General features: G+C 38.7%; 1 protein-coding gene across 8 annotated transcripts in view; it reads right to left on the minus strand.

The window, feature by feature from the left end:
- PARD3 (par-3 family cell polarity regulator) overlaps positions 1-24,462 on the minus strand; it is a gene marked incomplete at both ends in the record, with an annotated part of 463,052 nt that overhangs the window by 248,843 nt on the left and 189,747 nt on the right. For 6 of the 8 annotated variants that reach the window (XM_082015585.1, XM_082015584.1, XM_082015582.1 and 3 more), the window contains one exon: positions 15,057-15,188. The exons of the other annotated variants lie outside the window; for them this stretch is intronic. In XM_082015585.1, the coding sequence (XP_081871711.1) occupies positions 15,057-15,188 (132 nt within the window). The remainder of the gene's footprint in view (positions 1-15,056; positions 15,189-24,462) is intronic. 8 annotated transcript variants of the gene reach the window in all.

Here is a 24,462-nt window from a genome sequence, read left to right on the forward strand (position 1 = left end):
ATATGCATATGGAGATAGAAGATGGCTAATTCCACTCCTTGGAATTTCACAGTATTGCTGCCTTTCAAAAAATGCCTTCTCAAGTAAACAGAGTATTTCTTTTGGTCTTTCGGCAGTCTACAGCATTGTTAAGAAAAATAATTCAAAGCAGCCCTCGTAAACAGAAAGGGTACTACAGATTACAGGACCCACATATTCCAACAGGAACGTGTTTTTACCTGCTAGTGGTGGTATTTTAATGTAACTGTTGCTCATTGTTTTGTGCAGCACTACACAAAATCTTCATTAGAAACCAGAAAAAAAACACATCAAAAAGGAAGCAGGTCCATATTCTGGTTTGAAAATCAACTATGAGCAAGCAAGTCCACCAAAAGGTAAAAATAAACTTTAAAATCCTCAGTTACGAAATATTTGAAAGAGGCTAAAAATAAATTATCTTGTTTTTTAAAAAGCCATTAAATTCGACCTTAAGGAATGTATTATATTATAAGTGAGAAGCAAAATACATATGTGAAGGAGAAGATCAGAGCAGCAGTGGCGTTTTCAGCATTTGCAAACACATATCGAAGCAAAATATTTGATAGATGTACTATACAGTTTCCCTCGTACATTAAAAATCTATTTACATAATGCAATTTTTTTCTAAAATTTGTCAGGTATAAGCAGAGAAAATTGACTCAAGTATTATCAGAACATTCTTGAAATGCTAGAACATGCCTGAATTCATCAGACATTTATTCAACTGATGAAGGTACATCCTTTTTATTGAAAACAGTCTGTAACACACTGTATGTATATTTTGTTTCTATTTTAATATATTTCATTAGTATTTTTCTTGGAATTTAAACAAAAATGTTCCTGCTTGTGCAAGTTTCAAGTTGTTAATGCCAAAACTTCAGCCAATGTTTCATGAGAAAATTACTGAATTATGTCTGTTTATGATTATAACACAGATTTCTCAAGGAAATTATTCCCTCTTGAGCATTAAAAACTAAATGAGTATGAAAAAGTAGAATGTGTTCAATGTGACCCAGCTAGCTTTTCCCGCCAAAATGCTTCAATTGAATCCAAAATCATTTTCCAAAACTTAAACAAAGTCTAATAAAAGCTATTTCACTTCCAAAGATGACGTGCATTTACTAGAAGAGACTCAATAAAAAGATATCATTAAAAATTCCAAATTGTGAAGGCCAAGAATTTTACTATGCAACTGCTGTAAATAATTTCTTTTTTTTTTTTTTAAGGTAAGTTCATGGATGAGTCAAAAAGAGCATGTGTGAGAAAAAGAAAGAAATCCCAGTGCAACTGAGAAATTAAACTGAAAAATTAAATCAAGGAGCCAAAAACCAGACACACAGATGGTAAAAACTGGCAAAAATAAAAAGTAAAATTCATGCTCTTAAGTACCAACAGATGCAGTGACTTTAAAATATTACTCCTTGAGGATACACAAAGACAATAATCCCAGATTGTGATTTCTGGGCCAGTCTACTGCTGCACTAGAGCCACAAAATACACCGTATTGTACAGAGAAAAAATGATGTGTCAGAGATGGTGATATCTGCACTGCCAGTCTACTAAAATAGAAGGGAAGAAAATTAAACTATCCAACACCTGTGAAATTAATGTCTCCAGAAAAAAAAAAAAATTAACTGTGTAAATGAGATAAGAGAGGTGACTTACAGAATCCATTTACAGATTTGTAATACTACAAGACTGAGCATGAACTGGTTATTTGAGCATTTCTGAAACGATATTCAAGCTTCATGCTCGGGACGGAACTGAGACTGTGTTTCCCATATTCCACATTGTTAAACTTCGCCATGCTAATAGCTTTACTGACCTCTAATCTTATTTAGGGTCTTCGTGATTTCAATCACCACAAGTACCTAAAGGCTACCCCAGTTCAGACTACTCGTATTAAAAGGGGAAAAGAAAAATAAACCATGGTTTGAAAATTGAGAAACTGATGTGTAGTATCTGTATGCTCGAAGTTCAGCCTTTTCTGAAAGATCTTAAAATCAGAGCTTGCAATGAATAATTAGTAGTAGTAGTTTTAAAGTGCATTACTTAAGACTAATTTTCCTGATTGTTAAATTAATTTGATACTGCTGTGCATGACCGAACGAACCCAGCATCTTATGCCATCATCGTAATTTCAAGCTAGCCGTCGGCAGATAATTGTAAAGACTACTGCTTTTTCAGGCTAAAAAACAAAGTCAAATTCAAGAAAACAAAATGATATTTCTTTACTACTTCTTCTAGGATGCAGAAGTTTCCAATGGGCACTTTCTCCTCTAAAACAACTACTGAAGTTATCAGGATAATCACAATACCGGGAAGGCGACTGAGAACTCCACAACATGAATGTACTTAAAAACATAGTTACAAGAAAAACATTTGCCATAAAGCGAGTTTTATAAGTTATAGATGGATACATTTAAACATGTAGTTACACACATACATATATATGTCATCAGTAACAGCACTTTAAAATGCTGCTCCTAGAAGTGGGCAGCCAGTGAAGTGTTCTGTGTTTCTGGTACATAAACAAGTACTGATGCATACTTCATTTGACTCTCATGTATATATGAATGAGCACTGAGAATGCTGAACGATAAAAATGGACAGGAAAGTTTGCTATATGTTAACTGGCAGACAGACAGATGCTGTCATGAATCAATAAATTTTGTCTTCTGTAGAGGCTCCAAATTCAGACGACCCAGAGAGGCAGCGCTTCTCGGCAGAGCTCCCAGCTGGCGCAAGCCAGCAGAGCTTCAGCAGCGGCCGTTTGCCCGGCCGAAACGGCCCGGCGGGCGCTTTCAGAGGACTCCCACCACCCCGAAACAGAGTCCCGGCTGCACGCAGCAGACGCAGGCGCTGCTCTGAATTCACCCAAGGTTTGTGAGGTTTGGCTTTAGGGTAAGACAAGTCGAAGCGTGCCTGACGCTGGCATGCTCAAACCCCCGGGGGGGTCCAGCACAGCAGAGCACAACTTCTCTTCAACTGTGCCTCCTTTTATATTTACATGCTCAAAGGGTATCAAACACAAGTAGCTGTAAAATGAAAAAAAAAAAAAAAAACCATCAGGGAACTGCGTTGCAATGAGGTAGGAGTATGGTTTCACACAGATTCAAATATAATAATTTCTTTCGGTTTTTTTCTACATATTTCCCAGTCCACAACCCAGTATTTTCTCCTTTCCTCCGACACAGCAGTCTGGAGCTGAAGTGCCTCCCACCCAATCTTTAGCTTTTCAGTAAGACTGACATTTATTAATTTAGAGGAAAAAGAAAGTCAGAGTCCTTGAGCCCCATTAGTTTCACCTACCCAGAATACTGTGATAGGCATGATCTTATTGAAGTATAATATTATGAGATACTTCTTTTGCACAGAGACCAATTTTACTGACCTTCAAATCACCAGCAAAATCCATCAGTTCTGAGGAGAGGATGAGTTAAAAGAGTCTTTATGAAGATAAAGCTATTTATAGTGACGAAGTGTAACTACAAGGAAGAAATACTGATGGGCTTGCTTTATGAAATCTGTGCTTTGTTGTAACAACTATTGCCTAGAAAAATCAAGATAAATAAAAATGGTGTGATGGAATACTGAATGTAACTTTCAATAATTTTAAATAGAGATGCTCACAGATATGACCGCTTTCTTTTGGGACATTTCATTTAGTTTGTGCTTTGGAAAAAGGAGTTGAAATTATAAGCAATCATGAATTCCTACATATTAGGAAAGTAAAGATTTTTGAAGACAAATGAGAGTATCCAAAAGGAAGAGGAAATTAAGTTTTGATACAAAGTGATTGAACACTGGCTTCCTGCCTAGTATTCTGATGAAATACTTACGAGGACCAGAGGTTTTCTTCACACTGGATAACTCACTCATCAGGTGTTTATTCCAGTCTGTAAAAATGTTTGCAGTATACAGCCTAAAGGATCATGTATTTTATTATCCCCCGTTTTGGAAATAGTTTCATATGTATGCTGCCCTCAACGTTAGTTTTCTAAGTGTGAAAGCAAACAATATTTTAAATTGCAACTATGCTAAAATAGTACTAGCCAACTGATTTTGCTCAAATTCATAAATAGTCATTTCTGGGCTTGGAGAAAGCAGCATAACAATTTTCAATCCAAATGAAATTAAAGTAATCACATGCAGCTGGCATGAAAGTGAGTGATACCTTAATATGGAATCTGGGCAACAATTTTTATTCTTAAAATATCATATACAAGACATCAAAAATTTAAAAGGAGTATTTATTTTGAAAGTAAAATCTTTACAGCAGTACATTACAGAAAGTCTTTCATTCATTCATATTTTTAGTGCTTCACATGTTTCCAATCAATTGCTTCCTCATGGAAACACTAGTTGTACTGTATTTGTTTTTATTCTGTGTATCCTGAGTATGGAACCCACCTCAACAAGAGTAACTGCATCGGTTACACATCAGTTTTCCTTCTCCGGCACAGGGATTCAGCAAAAGCCCTTATCAGTGCCACAAGGCAGTTGGCAGTTAGTTGCTGGGTCTTACGAAAACACTTTCTAATTATTTATTAAGTCAGATCAAATAAAATAAATTAAAAAAAAAAAAAAGAGAGCAGGATTGTTGTTCCTCCTCTTTTGCATGTGACACACAAAAAAGTAAACAACCTTTTCGTACATCCTGGTTTCCTAACCAACCAAATTCCTATTCTCCCTGCTTGCCCGCTCCCCAGCCCTGGAAACTACTGGGGTTGACCGTTTCATATGCAACTCCAAGTAGTTTCAAGAGAAATTCAGAATGGACTTATTTTCAAATCAGTCTGTGAATGAATTGGCAAGGCTAGTCTGTTATCTTCTTTTCTCTTCCAGTTATGCTGATGAAATAAATTAAAATCTTATGTTATATGGCATCAAGTAGGTCATATTACGTAATTCCACTCACTCTGTTGCTGTACTCACTAAATCTTGCTGTGTCACTTCATGAGGAATCATGACATTTCTCAAAGTATCCTATAAATTACAGTAACCACTTAATACAGTCAGAGAGTACTACATTCAATAATGAAATGCTCATACTTAAGCAATAAAATTGAGATTAAATTTAAAACCCAAAATAAAACAAAAACCCAGACAAATTACTTCCACATAACTCAATTATTAACTCCAAGTTACACGGTATCATTCCCCTTTACAGCAAAATGCAACCATGTCATTAAAGTGACCTGTCCACACAGGATTTTAAAGAATAAGCGCCTTTCCTATTTCCACCAATGGAAGATGAATTAGCAATCACTTCCACAACAGACAAGACAAACTTGGCCTTTTTCTGAAAGCATCTTTCTCATAATTAATAATTCATAGAAAGAAAAAAAGTATACAAATCATCCTGCTGCTATTCGACAAATTTGATAAAGATAAGTTTCCCATTCAGATAAAATCGGTCATTTTCCCTTGCTCAAAATAACCATTCTGACTGTATTTCTGTTCTGTTTGGAATTAACTTGCATGACTCAGCAGTGATTTACCTGAATCTCACCTGAAAACTACAGTGACAAGCAAAGAGCCCTCACTTATCCAGTTCCTGTCCGGGTAAGTTGTTTCTGTTTTATTGTAGGAAGGACTACAACTTCCACTACAAATTAATAATACAAATATTTATTTTAAATAAGTAACATTATCCATTTAGAAGAAGAATTGTACCAGGAAGAAAGTCAGACTAGTAAAAAATAAATAATAAGGCATTTATTTTTCCATTTCAAGTCAAGCAAATTCTAAAATGCAAATTAAGTTAACTGAAAATTAAGCTAATGTGAAGCTTAAGCTAAGGCCAGACTGACTTCTAATGCAGAATTATAGAAGTTTGGCTTGGCAACAAAATCAAGCAAATTTTCAATCTTGCATTTTCTTCGAATTTGAAAGGAACAGGAGGAAAAAACAGTATTTGGGATAACTTTCTCATTTTTGAAAGGTGTTTTTCTGATAAGAATGTAAAAAGGACATCATCAAGACTCCAGAAGATAAACAGAGAAGGGATTTGGGGAGCTGGGGTTTAGAGATGCCATCTCTTTCTTTCCAAGGAATTGGTCGGTGTACTATAGAAATCTGTAATGTAAAACACAAAGCAGGTATGCAGGAAGAAGAGAAAGGTAGAGCAGAGAAAATGAGAACAACACAAAATGGAAGGAAAAAAGGGTAAAATATCAATACCATGTACTACGAGTACCACCTTCAGAAACAAAAATACAGAATTTCTTTTTAAGCCTCAAAGATACAAGTAATCACTTACATATTTACACTTTGGTTAAAAGGCTGGAATGCAGAACAATCATAATGTGAATTTTAAATGAAGAATACTTTACCGAAGGCGAGGGAGAATCCTCTATACACACAATTAACAGAATTGCTTTAATACACTTAAAACTTTTCACCTTTGTGGTCTTTGAAGTGAATAGTGGGGCTGCATCTATTTCAGGTTTGTACCGAAGAGCTGCACTGCCCTGAAAAGTTTTACAGTGCCGTAAACTAATGAAATAAATTATCTTAATTTGGTCAGATCTATTTTCATTAACTGTATTACCCAACAAGGGAATGAGGACAAATTTTAATTTTACTAATGTATTTCACTTCTGCATTACTTTAGCATGCCGTAATCGCGGCTCCCGCTCAGTATCGCTCGCTGCCATCACGGGGCCACCTCGTCCCCGTGCTCCCCCCATGCAGGCAGGGCTGCCTGGAGCCCCTGGCACCCGCGCAGCCGTCACCGCCTCGAGCGGGGCTGCCCGATACTAACTCACCGGGGCTTCTGAGGACACGGCATGGTGGCAGCAACAAGCACATCATGAAAATAGCGAGAGCGTTTCTATTATAAACAACCAGTTGGAATACGTTATATACGCCCGCACTAAAAAGTAAACATATGAGAAGATAAACCTTTTTCACAGCATGAAGAAAGAAAACAAGTTCTTAAAAGAAGAAAAGGAAGACCTGAGACATCTTTTAGATGAAACGCTCTTTCAGGACGGGTAAGGGATTTTCAGATGTCCTTATGTGGCCTGCTACCACAGACAGACAGTAGTCAAAAAAGCCAGAGATAATAGTGTTTTGCAAAATATTTAGAAAATAGTCAGAAAACTAACAGCAATCATTATTTAACGCTTCTTACAATATGTCCATGTAATTTAGAAGAGTGTTACTTACGTCCCTGGTACCATAGATTTATTACTGTTAACTACCATAACAACAGGATTGTTTAAACAGTTTGGTCCAGAAGGGCGGGAAAACAGTAGTGTATGGTTACTAGCAAGTCTGAAAATGCCTTCATGTGCACCAGCACTCTTCAGAAAGGTTCTGCAGAACAGAGTAGGTCTCCTAGCAGATGCTAGCAGGGACAGAGCTGTGATCATCCCGCTCTACTCGGCGGTCATCAGGCTGCACCTGGAGTACCGTGTCCAGTTCTGCTCCCCACAATTCATGAAAGGCGTGGACAGATTGGAAAGGGTCCAAAGGAGGGCCACAAGGGTAATCAAAGAGCTGGAGAGCCTGTCCTATGAGGAAAGACTGAAGGAGTTGGGTGTCTTCCCCCTCGCTCAGGTGCCAGGCTCAGGGTGCACCTCATCACAGTATTCCAGTATTTAAAGGCCAGCTACAAAGAGGACAAATGCTATCCCTTCACAAGGAGCAACATGGAGAAGACATGGGGCTAGAGGTACAAGTTGCCCCAGGAGAGATTACATCTTGATATAAGAAAGAATTTTTTTTACAGGGAGAACAATCATTCACTGGAACAACCTTCCCAGGGACCTGGGAGAGTCCTCATCACAGGAGGTTTTCAAAATGTCATTGGACAGAGCACTAGATAATCTCATCTACACTCCTTTTCCCACAAAAGATGATCTTTCAAGGTCCCTTCCAGCCTGAGCTGTTGTTACAATTCCTCAGATTTCAGCCCAGTCCATCTGCATATTTATGTGCATGTGTACATCTATGAGAGTGAGAGCATTTGAGTGCGAGGATACACATTTGAACATGATGAGTGTCTTTCTGTAACACCTAAAATGAGGTTTTAGAGGTTTTTATTAAAATTGACTTTTCTATTTTTTTTTAAATTTGTGGACTATAATCATCGCTCCACATAGAGCTACATTCTGCCACTGAATTCAAATCTACACAGCAGCACATAACTGAAAGTAAACTGTAGCCCCCAAACTGCCTCACCTATTTAATACACAGTATGAAATGACAGATTATTTTTCAAAGGAGAACAAGATAGATGCCAGCATGAAACATTGTTTATAAAAGCATCACCAATACAGCTGTCCCCAAGCAATAAAGCTGTTTATTCCAACCTCCTACTTCATATAAACTGAAACGCTCAGCAGTGAAAAACAACTTCAAATTCGTTCATGACTCCAAGACAAATAAGAATAATTTCTTCCCAAAATATATAATTAAGCTCATACCCTTATGTCCATTTTGCATTAAAGTGCGCAGACTTCTAAATTCCATGTTAATATTTTTTTACAACTAATACAAACTGTAGTTTGAAATTTGATTCTGCCTCTGTACATACTGATACATCCAGCATAAAGGTAAGCCTTTCTCTCTCAGGCTTCTTGTCTCTGCTTCTGTGGTGATATATACACATTTAGAGAATATTTAATAATTATGTGTATTAGTGTATTCATATCTAAGCTTTATACAGATGAATACAGAGATTCTTCTGAATTCAGAAGACATGACAACTCTTCTGGGGGATAGGAATTGAAGTCTACGTAAAAAATCTGAAACAGATCCAGTTGGAACCTAAAAATCAAATGGCTTTTAAATATGGAAATGAAGTTTAGATTTAGAAATCTTGATCTGAAGCCATTTAGGGACAAAGTCAGATTTTAAACTAGAAAAGGTCTATGATTCTGATTCTCACTACAGAAAAACGTGGTAAAAATTTTAACCTTAAAAAGCAGAAGTTATAAATATAGAAATAGAGAACTAATATGCCCATCATAAGAGCTTGTTTGACCCTCCCATGCCCATTTTTAAGCATTCTGACATGTAATACAAAGCCAGCTCCAGCAAGTCTCCCAGATCGAGACGTGGCTGTGGGAACTGGGCACCTCAACATCCACCAGAGCCTCAGCCGCCGGAAGCTGCTGAGCAGGGTCCAGCCTGGACACGACCCAGCTGATCGCACACACGCCTTGACTCGATGCAGATCTAGACTCCAGTAGTGCACAATAGGAGTTTGGCTATTTTTATGTAGGTACTTACATTAGAAACACTCAAATACAGGTTTATCGTTCTGGAGCTCACCACACAGAGTATTTTTTCTAATGTAATAAATACCACACAAGGGAGAACACTGAAACACTGAATGCTGAGCTGAAGGAGTTAACATCTTGCCAATATACAGAAATGAAGGCAGCATTTCAGCAGCTGAGAGAAAATGTTCTTTGCTCAAATCAAGCTTTTCACCTTCTTCATAGTACAAAAGCAAGAAGAAACAATTGCTGTAGCACTCGGTGTGTTGACAACCCCATCAGGTGGAAGCCAGTGTGATCACACAGCCAAGAACCCATCTCAAGTAGTAAAAAAGCTGAATTTGCAAGTGGGTATGGGACTGGGGAGACTCTGAACTCTTGCAGGGGCACCTTGAGGTCTTCTGATCAGCTCTTTGACTAACAGAAACCTTTGATGAATCCTCTACCAAGGCAATGGTCACCACTGCTACCTGCCCATAGCATTAACTGGTAGGCCATAGCTGTAACTAAGTCAGGTGCCAAGCCATGCCTTTCTCGGCCACGTCCTATAGCTCTGTCTGCAGACACAAGCAAACCGTGTGAGCCACGGCCTTGTTCACTAGCTGGTAACACTTAACTCCCATGGTCAGCCTCAGAGTAGTCCTGCCTGGTTTCACAGACCCTGGGTAGCTTCCTGGCTACACCCATGGCCCTCCAGCCTTTCCATCCACTGAAGACCCCAAAAAAGAGAGGTGGGCCTCTGCGTTAGGCCTACAGCTTTGAATATATGCATATCTCTACCTTTGTGATAGCAGTTCTTTCTAAGGAACACGACAAGCTTTAAAACCATCTTTGTATTTTATAATTTATATGCTGTCATGGTTCTATGGTCATTAAGGTTGTCACCACAAGAGACAAATTATAACGTGTACTCAGAAAGGGAGGAGAGCAATGAGACTCTATCTTGGCATTGCACAGAGTAACAGACAACCAGTTAAAAAGTATTCCTCCAACCGAAGCCTAGCTAATCCTTTCTCCATATAGTAAGGCAGAACTCCTTACTAACGACAATAATTTCTCCTGCAGGTTCAGACTCTACAGGTGAGGAGTTTGAGGCCCGCCACACCCCAAGGCTCCCCACCTCCAGTCCATGAAACACAGAAGTTGCAAACCCTCCCACTGTAGTTACAGTCATAATAAAACCTGGAAACAAAAGCCAAACTACCTGTCAGACGAGGAGAAACACAAAAGAGGTACAGCAGTGAAAATAAAAATATTTATATACATCAGCCATACCGCTATGAAACATTCAGAACTAAACAAATGAGCTGCATTTCTGCCTTGTATTTTTATGTTAAGATCTAAATAGAGGCATATTTTTTGTTATTAAATGAAAAATATGACAACATAGGTAAGCTGGAGTATGAGAATCTACAGGAAATTAGTGGTTTAAATTCACCAACCCATCTCTGGGGCTCTGGTTTTTTTTTCCAACTGGCAGTGCTGAAATGCATGAATTTACAGCACCCAAATGTTTTAAGAGAGTACATTCAATCATATTAAAAACAGGCCTTATTTTGCTGAAAATACAAGCTGAAGGCAGGTACTCTACAGCTGGAGATACAAGACCAATGAGATCAGATGCGCAAATAGCATATGAAAAAGGAACCAGAGAAACCCTACCAGATTACTAGGGACAGATGTCGTGAACAAGAATAACTTATGGGAAGTGTTCCGTACAGCACATTTCCCAAGAAGCACTGCTCAAGAAGACAGCAGTAGTAACCAACTTCTCTTCCCGTTTCAGAATACATTTGAATTGTTTTTATCTCTGGGTTTTGCTAGATACTAGAAAGCTACTGGGATTTTAGGAATCACCCCTCTTCTTCAGTAATAATCATGAAATTTTACTCCACCTCCTACCTTGCTTTCATGGACTGACAAATACAGATAAATACAGATACATCGTCAAATCAAATCTATATGTGTATATAGATTTACACATACTTTTCATTGAACCAGTCTCATTGTATTTGCAAATCTGATCAACTGCTTTGTAATTAAGCACAGCTGCTGAAGGATTTCCCTCTCCTGCTGCTCTCACACCCCTTCCCAGCACACAGCACAGCCGGGTGCTCTTCATCCTCCTGCAAAACAGGCCTCTCCAGCAGACCAAGGAATGTAACATTTCAGTTCAAGGTGTCTTGATTGCTGCCAGTTCCAGTATTTGACTAATGAAACTGAAATGACCACCCGGGAGAAGCTTTCTGTGTACTTAAATTTAAGGAATTGGTGAAAAGTGAATTTCATGCATTCCCTTCTCATGTCCCCCTAGTATGAAACGGCATGAGTCCAGATTTGACCAGGTCCTGAGCAAGTCTTGAGGTGAACTGAGGGAAAAAAGGATTTCTCAAATAAAAGCAACATCACCATATATATGAATAAATTTCAGAGAAAATAAGATTTTCAACTATTCCTCAAAGCTTGGTTGCTGTGGGGGAAAAGAAAGTGCTGTGGAGGGCAAGGTGAAGAACAAAAACCAACTTTTTCTTTTTTTAAGATATTTCAGAATTAAAGATTGCAAATTTTGTGCCTAGTACTTGACAATCTGCAGGAGAGAATGAATGAAATAATTGAGCAAAAGAGTAAAAAATAAATACTTAACTTTCTAAGTGTACTCTAAAACTGTATTTGGATTTTTGGCTTTATAGTGATGAAATGATTCTTTGGTACAAACAGTTTCACATAACTTACTTCGTAGGCTTGAGAAAAACCAAAACTTTCTGAGAAACACACAGATCATTTGCCCTGTGGGCAACCAGAGGGCTCTGGAACTAACTGGGAACAATCCTTAGGTAGATACAGCTAACCAGCATATATAACCAGAATACCTTAAAGGACTCAGAAAGCAGAATTAATCTTTTCTATTTCTTTGAAGTATGACTTCAATTTAGCAGAGCCCTAGTAAAGCATGATAGATGGGAGCAAAAGCAATTACTTCCAGGAATTTCAACGGGCTTCATGCATACCTCCATTTTTAGGCACTAAAACCTAGACAATTTTACAGAACTGTTTCTTTAACAACTACTCGAATACATCTAATTCTGTGCCCTTAGTAGTCCCTGCTACAGCAGCTTATAATGATTTCCTAGAAACAAGGTCTCTTGCAGTTTCATCTGCAGAATGGGCTGTGACGTTGCAGAATTACAGTTTGCTCCACAATTCTGCTTATGGGAAACGAGGAGGCGTCCACACAAAAATAACTGCACTTCGGCACATCACACCATCATTCCTCAAAGCGTAATTCCAGGGAATGTTCATTTATGTTAGAAGCCGACAAAGATCATCCTGGAAATTTTTTTCTTGCCCGATATTCTAAAGGAAGGGATGAGGCAAGCTTTGAGAGATGTCAGTCAATCCAAGCCAGAAGAGCCTTCATCCAACAAGTCTCTGGAGTCTGCAAGATTAATCCAGTGTTTACTACTGTCTCCTCTAAAAAGTCATAAAGGCCGGTTAGACCAGGACTATTATGACCCCTCGTACTTTGAGGGTGAAGAAAATCAGCTCTGTCCTGGCTGAAACTAGGACACACTGTCACTGCCTTGCCCTTGGTGCCGGACCTGCTGTCTGCTACATTTCGTGCCCGTTCTGGCAGGGTGCATAGACCACTCCAGCCCCTCCACAGCTCTCCCGAGCACACAGGTACAGGACTGGAAGTTGCTAAATTAATTGATTATCCAGATAGCAACCTCATCACTTGAGTTTCTTCTTCACAGAAGCAAAAGGCTTAACCAGTGGAAAACAAAAAGCCCATGGAGGATACTGAAAAAGATATTAGAGTTTAAAACCAAAAAAAGACTGGAAGAATCTCTCTGTCTGCAGGTACTCCATCCCCTGCTCTCTCTGCAGAGCTGTGCTGCATCCCACTCTCACTACGGGCTTTCTTCTCCTGTAAAACACGTTTCAGTCTAATTAATTGTCCTGCCAATACGAAATCGCCAAATGATCCTGGTCTTCCAGGTACCTGCAGGTTCATTAACACATTAAAAGAATGAACCTTCCTTCTCTCAAAAAAAAAACCCCAAAAACACCAAACCAAAAAAACCCACCACCACAAACAAACAAAAACAAAAAGCAGAAAACTTGCTCAGAAGAAACATGATATTTGCAAACTCAGACTTAAACCAGTTAACTCAGGTAACAAATATGCTTCCAGACTACGACTAGTGCCCAATTATTTACCTAATTGGTGAATAAATTGAACTAGTTATGCTGGTCAGAGACCAAAATCAACACAAAACTTAATATAAAACATCATATATTAAAATATTCATGTACCCAACATTTTGTAAGATGATCACTATTAAGATTCCTAATCCAACTTCTTTTGCTGAGACAACAGTTTCATTAACTGCCACGATGAAAATCTAATGACGCATGGAAATATGCCTCGAAAACATCAAACAAGCAGAACCATCGCAGGAGATGCCTTCGAATCTGGGCACCAGCTTTGCATTTCAACAGAGGCAGATACAGTGACAGCAGCTAAACTTATCCACACTAACCCTACACCTTTTGAGCGGAAAACAGTAACAGAACTACCACTATCATTAAATGTGCAGAGGAAAACATACATGGACCAAAGACAGAGGATTTTTTCATAAAACATACAATTTTAAATGAATCTGCGGCTAATTACAAGACACAAAATAGTTAATAGCTCACATTTGGGATTTTTTTTAGGTTTTTATACACTGTGATATTACTTAAACTCCTTTTTAACTACGAATGAGATTGAGTAAAGAATGTTTCGAATATCATAGGATTTGGCAATGCTGGATTTCAAATATCAGTATAGGATTTAAGGGTGAAGGAGACCAGGACACCATTCCAGTGTTGGACTCCAAGCCTTGCCCTCTGTTCACAAGGCACAGGGTAAGAAGCTTGGGCTACAAGCTTCTCTGTATAAAGCAAAAAGTTTTATACAGAGACAAGCTTCTCTGTATAAAGCAAAATCCGGTTTTATGCCCTATTGCTGTAAAATACAAAATTTGTACATTTTTGTTCAATGCAAAATCTCAGTGTTTTCATATGACATGGTATAAAGAAGAAAGTGAGGTAACAAACCTACATATGCACTGTCCTGTATGTGGGCTTCCTGTTATATTTCCAGTCTCCATTTTCATTACACATTTGAAGACACTTCTTGGAAAATTTCATACACATACAGATACATAAAGTGACTGCTAGGTAATTTTAATTTCAGACCTTTAAACCTCTATGACTACCATCTTGTTAATTAAAAAAAAAACCCAAACAAGTTGGAATTACTTAATGTCTCAAAAAAGCTCAAGATCAAACAGTATAAAGGCACACTAAATACATATAACGCTGTCTTCAAATTTGTAATTAATATATTTTACAATGTCAAGAATAACAAGCATTTAAAAGTGATGCCAAAACTGACCCACATTTGGCTATTCTGTAGTGATATTATTAGCTTTCAACAGCAAAATGTTTACCAAAATAATACCCTCTAATTAAAATAGCCCTGTTGATATCAGTTGTGAAGAACAGCAGCACTCCATGCACTATATAAATGCGTTTATGACTCAAAAAATAAATAATTTGCAGCTGTCCATTTCAGTCTTAATGCAGTTTTTTTGGAAGCAAAAGGAATCCCATAAAAATTTAGTCAACATACTGCTGGTGCTTGTATCATGCTTACAGAGCCTGTATCACATAAGAATACACTTTGTAATAGCTTGGAGTAGCGTAAAAATTAGATTGATAAAGTAATATATATATACACATATATATTACCTGTTCTTGCCTCTCCAGCCACTTGTCCACCATGGGATGACTGGCACTTAACGATGAACGAGCATTGTCTCTCTGAAACTGGTTAGACCAGCTACTAGTATCTCGTGGTAGGCTTCTGTAGTTTTCATCTTTCTAGTTTAAAAGAAACAAAAAGGTGTCTTATAAAAAACAACGAGTCCTTGCACATCAACAATGCAGCTGGTTATTAAACGAGTACAAAAGGAAGACTGACAAAGGGGAACGCAGGTCCAGCCGGACTCAAGGACAAAGCGATCACCTAGCCGTTCGACTGCGAGAGCTCCCCTTCCTTAACACCAGCGAAGCCCAAGCAAAGCCTTTGGTGGGTCTGTAGCTCCTGCACCCGCTTGTGCTTCACTACCTCTCTTTTCCAATCTCAAAACTCTCGTGCACAGGCTTCTCAAGCACATACTCAGCAAGGCTTTCAGAGCATCATGCTCCTTAGTTTCATTCTCACCAAAAGCAAATATAATACAGCAGTCCATCCAGTGACAGCTGAGGCCACTATACAATTCTCCCAAGCCTCTCTGTGTAATCAATTTTACAATCAAAGCTGTCTCACTGTTCCAGATACTGTCCTTTAGACCACAATAGCATGCTATAGAGTTCAAAACTTGAATTTATTATTCCAAATAATATTGCTTTGCTTGGTTTGCCTGAAGGTATACAAATAGAGTCACATTTGTACAACAGCAACAGATGGAGATTGTGCTGATGGAGATACATTTATGCCATTGAGACTGATAAAGAAATTTTTTTTTTCTTTTTAATTGATGAATTTGTCTTCACATTTTTCCCACAAGCTGTACAAATTCTTCAGCTTCTAAAGATGATTAGTCCCTACCCAGTCTGATCACTAAAAGCCAATAAAAACACAGAGGCAGATCCTTAACGATGGGAGTTACCCTTAGCCCAAAGTCAATGAATTACTGATAACTTACATAGGTTATATTATTTCAGTTGGAGGGAACTATGGAACTGAAATTCTGCTTAGCTTTTCAAAAGATGATTATAAATATACTGCAAGCATCCTTCCCTCAGGAGCAGAGTGTTTTTTCCAGTCAACGTTTATCTATCCTCACGCCAAATCACATAATTTAGAAAGTATCTATTTTTCTTATAGTCACTTATTAGCAAATAAAATAGGACTGTAGACCTACACATTTTGCAATACTACTGCTTTTAGGAATCTCAAAAAATCTCTTAAAAAAAATAAAAACACAGCAATGCACATTTGCCGCTAAAAACTATTTTTTTTTTAATTCATAGCACAGCAAATTCTTGACCCTTTCTTAAATCAACACTTCATTCCATCAGCATGAGTATTTCCTTTCCCTATTTACTATATTGATATTTCTTCGGCTTGGCACAGTATTAGTCCAATATTCTAAAATATGGACTGTAGCATCAATTCCCTTACAATTGGTCTTCACAACTTTATTCCTTGTAAACGTATGACAGGTTTTGCTAGGAAATCCAGGTCTCAGTATAACTGTGATACGTAGCACAGTTTTCAAAGCTTCCTGTGCAAGAGCAGTCTTTTCCCCGACATACCAAACGTAAGCTTTCTTAACTGATGACAACCTCTTTTCTTGAAAGTGACTTTGTGGTAAAAAATAAGTCTTCCATTTCAAGACTTTAAAGCTTGAATTCAACCAGCACCTTGTAAAAAATATGTCTGCACAAGTAACCAGCTGAACAAAGTTTACCCTGCCACAAATGAGTAAGAACATTGCATCCTTCAGTAACTAAAAAAAACATATATATATCTCTCTCTCTCCAGTTTTCCAGTGTGGTTACCCACAGAAAACTAGAAACTTGCTCAGTCTCTTGCTTAGAAAGGGACAGTGGAAGTCAGTCACTGCTTTGTACAACTGACCCTTAGCAGAGCCATAAAAGACAGGGAACAGCGTGTACAAATTGATTTTTTCCTGTTGCTTCTCTTATTCAATTCTTCTCTTCTGATGACAGAGGTGGCACAGCTCCTATAAGCCAAAACAACAGTTTCTCGTGTTCAAAGTGGTGGAAAGGTATAACAACAAATTCAGAATGTGACAAAGAAATAATGAAAGATCATTTTATGCACAAAACCCCCCCTACAGTCGGTGCATGTGTTATTGTCATCTCACAGTAACTCACCTGGTCTGAATGAATGGAAATTGCTTCCTATGTAACGAGATGTTTTCTGTATTTCTGTACTTTATCGATAAATCCATATTTTATTGATTCATGTTTACAATCTTCAAGACCAACTTTTTAAAAAGACGTTTTGTTCTACGCTACACAAAAATCTTTCTCCACACAGCATCCATTACCAATGCACGGGATTTTTTTGCAAGAGCGAGAGAGAAGGAAAAAAAGTTCATCAAGGGATGTGTTGTTCTCCAATCACACAAACGCTGAGGCTCTGATCTGAATCATGCAGGACAGTCTTATTGGTTAACTTTATACTGGAACTTCATTCCGTAAGAAGTCTTAAAAGCCACAGCACACAAGATAAGTGAAATCATCTAAGCTAAGAAAAGTTCAGTTAGGCTTCTGTTTGGTGCAGCTATACTAATGTCAAGAATTCTGCAAGGAGTTTACTCCTAATACTATCTGTACCGGCCAGAAGAGTATATTCATCCCATCTACCGAAATGTTTCTGCTGTAGACCACTTCTGTAGCAGATTATCTGTCTCCCGCTAAGACCTGTAACAGTTCGTTTCATACAGAAGGCATCGAAGTCACTCTGTTTTTCTGACAGCAGAAGCAAGAGCTGGGATGGCAGAGATGCGGTTCCTGTAACTTCTCGTGTCTCAGTCCTGCCCAGAGGCTCAAAGCAGCACTGTTACCGGAGTGGAACAAACACCCCACCAGCGCCGCGCTCGCAGACCGAGCGGTGCTGGTGTCAGCCAAACTAGGAAACATTAGAAAAACAACCGGCCACAGACAAGTCCTCTACGCCTTTGTCGTTGCTTTTTGGCAAACAGCTATCCCTGGAGCCCGCTGGCGAGAGCACTGGGGCAAGCACTGAGCTGCTCCCGGACCCACAATGCTGCTGGCTACCTGGAGCCCCACCAACGCAGGGGCCGCCATTACTGCTACTGCCAGGCCTACTTCACAGCTGGCAGGGGTGACAAACTGCAGAGGTGGAGGTGAGAAACACATCGCTGCAGCTTAAGACATTGGTATTTACCAAGCCAGCTGCAACGTTGTTTGCTGTTTATAATATATATATATTTTCATATATATATTCACATGTTGAGGTTTCTTAAATATACGAGTGTTAACCCAGAAAGCTTTACTTCTATTCAGCATGATCTAGCATTAGCACACATGCTCCCAATATTGAACTGGAAAAGGTGTGTGTGTCCTTTAACTTTAATACCATAAAGAAAAAGTATAGAAGCCATCAGGGTCATGCAGGGCTCATGTCTTCTGGAGAGGCAGCTGTAAGCCCTCCTGGGACCAGGGCTGACATGCATCATCAGTTACAATTAAATGCTCTAATTTAAAAAAAAAAAACAACCCACCAAAAAAAACCCAAACCACTAAAACTGCCAAGTCACAATATTACCACTACATTTAACAGCAGCATTTTGTGGTATTTTTAATGAGGGTGCATAATCTAACACCTTAAGATTTAGTTCAGCATGGTGTCCCTGCAGAGCTTTGCTGGAGGGTTGGGTGAAAGGGAACAGGAAAAACGAAGCCATTTTGCTGTACTTTTAATTTCAGATGATTTGCAATATATAACAAGCTCCTCATTAGCATGATCCGTGTACTTCAATTACTAGCGGTCAGTGCATAAACTCACTCGTGATGTTAACCCGCAGTTGTACCCCTACAGACTCCCAGGATCACTAACCCGGGCAGAACGTCCTCCACAAGGTACGGTGGCAGTTCCACTGCCTGTTATCTCATTTGCCACGAGGCCACCTTCCAAATAGTAAAGGAGTTTTTCCCTTTGTTGTGACCTCCTGTATGGATAATGTAAACTGTGGGAAATTTTGGTGTGGGGGGGTTTTTTTGTTTGTTTGGGGGTTTTTCTGCAATACTAAACAGCAATACAACAGGAGTAAAACAGATTAAAGACCTCTTCAATGTAGTCCTCTGGAAGGAAATCTAAAAATGTAAATTTTTTAAAAATTAGAAATAAATTTTAACTTTATTTCTACAGCAAATTGCCCACCTCTCGTTTAGGATCTTCACTAAGAGAGACCATTTTGGGCACTGACATTTTTGCCATCCATTCTTTTTTCTTGTGCACTGTGCACTTTGGGAAAGGCTTCTCACTTGCTTGAGTTTGATTCCTTGTGATGGCCTCAGATTGAGGCAGGGTTTGTCCATGTTGATGAGAGATGAGATTTCATTTAAATCTTTTGAAGTTTAATTTCATTTGACAGACTTTGGACAAATTCATGTCTACAAGTCTATTTATTGTTGTTGAGTCACTATAAAGGGTGCTGCTCTTTCTTTTTATGTTCCACTATGTCCATGTTAGACCCTGAACAGTTTGGTGTCACTCTTAAGACAGGATGTGAAAAGCTGTAATTAACAAAACATTCATACAGTTTACATAAATACCCCTCTGCCTGACACAAATGTCTGTTTACAAATGCAGTAATATATACATATAATACCTATTTTCCATGCTGTCTGAAGGTCTAGTAAACAGATTCCTGGAGCTTTTTGTTTGGTTTGTTTTTTTGTCTATTTTTTTTAACTGGACTTTAGACAAATGAATGAGGGATAAGACCAACTGGATGCCCATTTCTCAAAAAAAAAAAAAAGGTAGCTGTACAAATAATGTCTATTTTACAGGGAAAATACATTACATATGGGAAAATAACTGATAGATGTACTGAAGAAAGAGAAATTCCCTTTAAAAAAAAAAACTCCTTATACAGAGGTCAGATTTGTAACTGTTCTGTCTATTCATCAGCACCTTTTTAACAATAAATTGTACCAAATTTCAACACTTTACCTCAAAACTAATTGTACCAGTCACTCATTATAAATATCCATATATCTTAAGAATCTGACACTACTGCTTGGGCAAGCTTCTTTTTCCTCACAGTAGATTCAGTTTACTTTATCATTCTACAGTTTTGTTTCAAAGCTTGCTTTTTTTTTTTTGAGGTATATTGAAGAACTATGGCCCCAGGAGCAACAATAATCCAGATACAGCCCAGCCATCTAAAACATATATAAGAAGGAACCAGTTCCAGTGACCAAGTATCACGAATCTTTGATCTTAGGCCATTCTTCCAAGCAGTACAGTAAAAGAGGACTCCCACATTAAAGAATTATCATAGCTTTGTGCCTCCTCTCAGCTCTGACCCAGAACATGAGTCATTTCCAGAAACTGGTAAAAACTGTCATAGGATGCAGGAGATGCAAATCTCATAGTCTAATGAAGAAGTTGCACACTCTATTTATGATGAAAACAGATGAGAAGAATGACCATTTTGTAGTCATTCTGATGTCTTCAGAAAGACTCATCTTCACAAATGACCTTCTCTATAGCTCCGTGGATGGAATTAATGTATTATGAAGCAACAACAGCTCATCAGATGCCAACAAGGAAAAAGACAGTTGAAAGTCCAGTGTTCTGTTTAAGTTCTACCACTTTATGCTCAAAAATTTCCAGAGTCGTCCAATTCATGTATTCCATGTTATCCTTTGATTGACAAGTAAGGCCTGACCTTAAAAAAAAGCACTAACTAGGGGCCATGATGAATGGGCAGCTTTCTGTGCATGCATTGTTAGATGTAAATATTTAGTGTCAAAGAAAATGGGCTAAATTAAGAGTAAACTAAAAAAACATGAGTGCTGCCTATCCAAAACATTCTGTTGATCTCTCTTGTTTACAATGGAAAATTCAAAAACATCACCATCTCTGCACGTATACACACAAAGCCAGAAATTACCAGGCAGTGTATATTGTTATTTCTCAGACTGAGGGACAGGAAAGAAGCTGCTTCTTCCATTCACTCTTTACTTATTAATCTCACAATAAAACCTCAAAAAAGATAATGCAAAACAACCCAAAAACAACCCAAATAACATGGCAGTTGGTATTCTGGAATTACAGTTCAGAAGCTGGCTTTTATTTCTGTAAGCTTCTTAACTAAAAAGGCATGGCTTTCCATAGTTTCATTTTAAAGAAAAAGAAATACACCAGTTAACTTAAAATGCCATGAATGTACAGTTCTGATTACTCTTCACATTATACTTAGAAACCAGTTTCCCCTTCTACTATTTTTCACTAAAGCAAAATATCTCTTTTGTTGTGCCATTTTAAAGGCCTCTAAAGAGTTCTTACATATATCCAGCTATATATAAATCTACATGGCTACCTGTTTAAATGCATGCACAATCCTGCCATTTTCACGAGGTATTTGCTTTTGCACCCAAATTTATACAATGCTTTGTGTCAATTTGGATTTAGATGCAATAGCATTTGTGAAGTTGTTTGTTTGTTTTAAATGTCAGCATCCCTTCATTTGATTCCTTGGGAGAGCCAAGAAATTAAATAGCAGGAGGGGAAAAAAGCTGATAAAGAAATCATTTCAAATGTATGCTCTGAAGATAAGACTTAACAAATGGAGTTAATATTAAATATATTTGGGGAGCTAAGGGAAACAGGAAACAATAGGGTACAGGAAACTTTAGAAGGATCTTCTATCTAGATCCTGAAATGAAGAAAATCTTATAAACCACCATCGGGATCTTTTTAAGTGTTGGGTAGATGCTTTCAGATGGCCGTACCCCTAAAATGAAAACTTGAAAGGCATAACCGGCTACAGACAAGTTTGTATGTTTAGAAACTTGCATCTGCAGTCCTGAAATGCAGAAAGGTGGCCAGGGCATGAGGTAACCGTTCTGTCTTCTCAGACTAAACTTTTTTTTCCCCCGCTTTCTTCGTTATGCTGATAAGCATGGAGAAGAGCGGTGATGTAAGGTCCGAAACACGAAGGCAATGCCCCAAAGCTGCGGCAAGCGGCTCTGCCTACGCCGGCCGCTCGCGCCCTCCACCAGCCTCCGCCTATTTAACAGTTCTCAGCAGGGCTCCCACCAAAGCATCCGCCGCCTCATCCGACTTGCAAATTCATTTCAGACCTTGGCCAGAATCCCTCCTGCGGTGCGTGGGGAAGGGCCCCGAGAGGTACCAGACGGGGGCCTGCAGCAGTGTGTTTCTCTTTTATCCGAGTTTACAGCAACACCGTCACCTTAGGCTCCTTGCAGCCTCACGGGCACCCTCTCGGTTCGGTTTGCTTGTTTATTAATTTACAAGCCTTTCTCACACGGAACAGCTTCCCATCATTCTCCATCTTCTGGTTTTAGCTTTCTTTTTTTAGGTTTCTTTTACTTCATGTGCTCAGCAGGCAACACTTGTAAGTTGAATACCTGTACAGAGGAGCTGAAGAGCTGATTTATAAGACGACAATAAAACTGGGTGGTAGCACAGAATGGTCATCCCCTTTCTGTCAGGCTGTGAAACAAAACCAGGTTAAGTGACATCTGTTTCAGCCTCAAATTTAGTCATAACAGAAATGAGCCCAGAAGGTGACTAGGCGTTCCTGGTTTGAAATCCTGTATTTACTGGAGCTGAATTTCCCCGCTAATTAAAGCTTACCGTCTCCTCCCCAGCCATACCACTCCTTTGTATAGATTCCACATTGTGTCTGAATTTTATTCCAAGACTACTTTGCCTGGTTGTCTTTCCTTGCCTTCTTGTGCGATTAGTACTCATTGCAACATGACCTAGGTTCATTTACAAATACAATGAATACAGAAAAAAAGGCTGAAATAATCACTGTTTAAACTGCACAGGCTCGTGTCAGAACGCTGTAGGCAAGCACAGCCTGCAACCTGGATTGTACTTTAAACTTCTTTTTCCTGCTAGTTACACATTCAGCCAAAATCCAAACCTGCCTTGCACTGACCAATACACAACCTTGATAACAAGAAAACAAGACAGACAAATATATGAATCTGCAGAAACTCTTGAACCACAAGTGTATACTGTAAATGCATGGTTGTGGGTTACAGCTAAATCGATGAAAGCAGGTCAAAACCCAGATCCAACTGTTGCCAATGAAAACATACGTGTGTTTCTAAAGTTAAAACAAATAAAATCACTAAACCTGAACATAGAAATATTTTTCTCTTTTTTTAAACTTATTCAATCTTTTATCAAGCTACTCTTTCAGGTCCAGAGTTTTTCACCCTCAAACCCAGGGAGAGCTGCAAGAACATAAAAGATTAAAAGAAAGAGAGATGAACATTTAAACATGGGAATTTGCAAAGTACACATTCACTTAGATAAATGGCAAAGTCAGCCATTCGTTACAACTTCAATTACCCTATACCATGTACTTGAGAGCTTTGTGTTTTCAGTATAGCTTTCACTGTGTCTCAGAGAGAGGTGCTGTACACCACATTTACTGAAGTGAGAAGACAAACAGCCTGTGCACGTTCCACTGTTCTCACCAGTAAGGGATTCATTTATCCAGAGCCTCCTTGGCACTCCCAGCTCGTGATGCAGCACCGTGTCCCCTCACCTGTGGACCAGACATTGCTCACCCATCACATGGAAAGAGAGAGAGGGTAGCACAGCACTGGCAGAAAAAGAGATATTCTTCCTCTGCTACTGATGAAGAACAAAGATTAAGAGTGATCAACAGACTTGCTCAGCCTCAGAGCAGAAATGGAAAAAAACTCACCAGCTCTCAGATCTCTCTCATATCTTGTACTAGTAATCTGTACCTTTTGGGGGACAAAGAGGAAATTTGATAGATGGGCTTCCACAAATGGATGACTCCGAGCAAAAGGAGATTAAAACAACAAAAGGTATGGAGAAAATCACACCTTCACTGTGGCTTGGCTGTTTTTGTTCTTGTTTTTTTCCCTGCTTCTTAATGCATCTGGTCATGACTGACTGTTGGATGCAAACAGTTGAATCCTGTCCGTGCACACAGTACTCAGCAAACAGAATAGCTCAGCATCAGATGGTACATGTTGGCTGCTACCTCTCTGTGCACCAGACAAGGATTTTTCTTTTTACGTCTCTCATTCCCAACCTGCCGATGACCGTGAGAAAAACTGTATTTGTTTTCACATTTTGAAAGTCAGGAATGTTGAGTTCTTCGACAGAAATTTTAATTTTTATTGCACTAAAATATCACTAGCTGCTCTGTAAAGAAAGTCAGACTCTTCTCTTTGGTATCCAGTGAAAGCACAAGAGGCAATGGGCACAAAAAAGAAATATAAGTAATTATATCAAAATATAAGAAACACCTTTCTTAGTGTAAAGGTGATCAAACACTGGAAGAGATTGACTAGAGAGGTGGTGCAGCCTCTGTCCTTGGAGATGCATATACTCAAACCCGGAGTTGGA

The sequence above is a fragment of the Phaethon aethereus genome (assembly GCF_964289735.1).
Source record: "Phaethon aethereus genome assembly, chromosome: 2".
NCBI classification, from domain to species: domain Eukaryota; kingdom Metazoa; phylum Chordata; class Aves; order Phaethontiformes; family Phaethontidae; genus Phaethon; species Phaethon aethereus.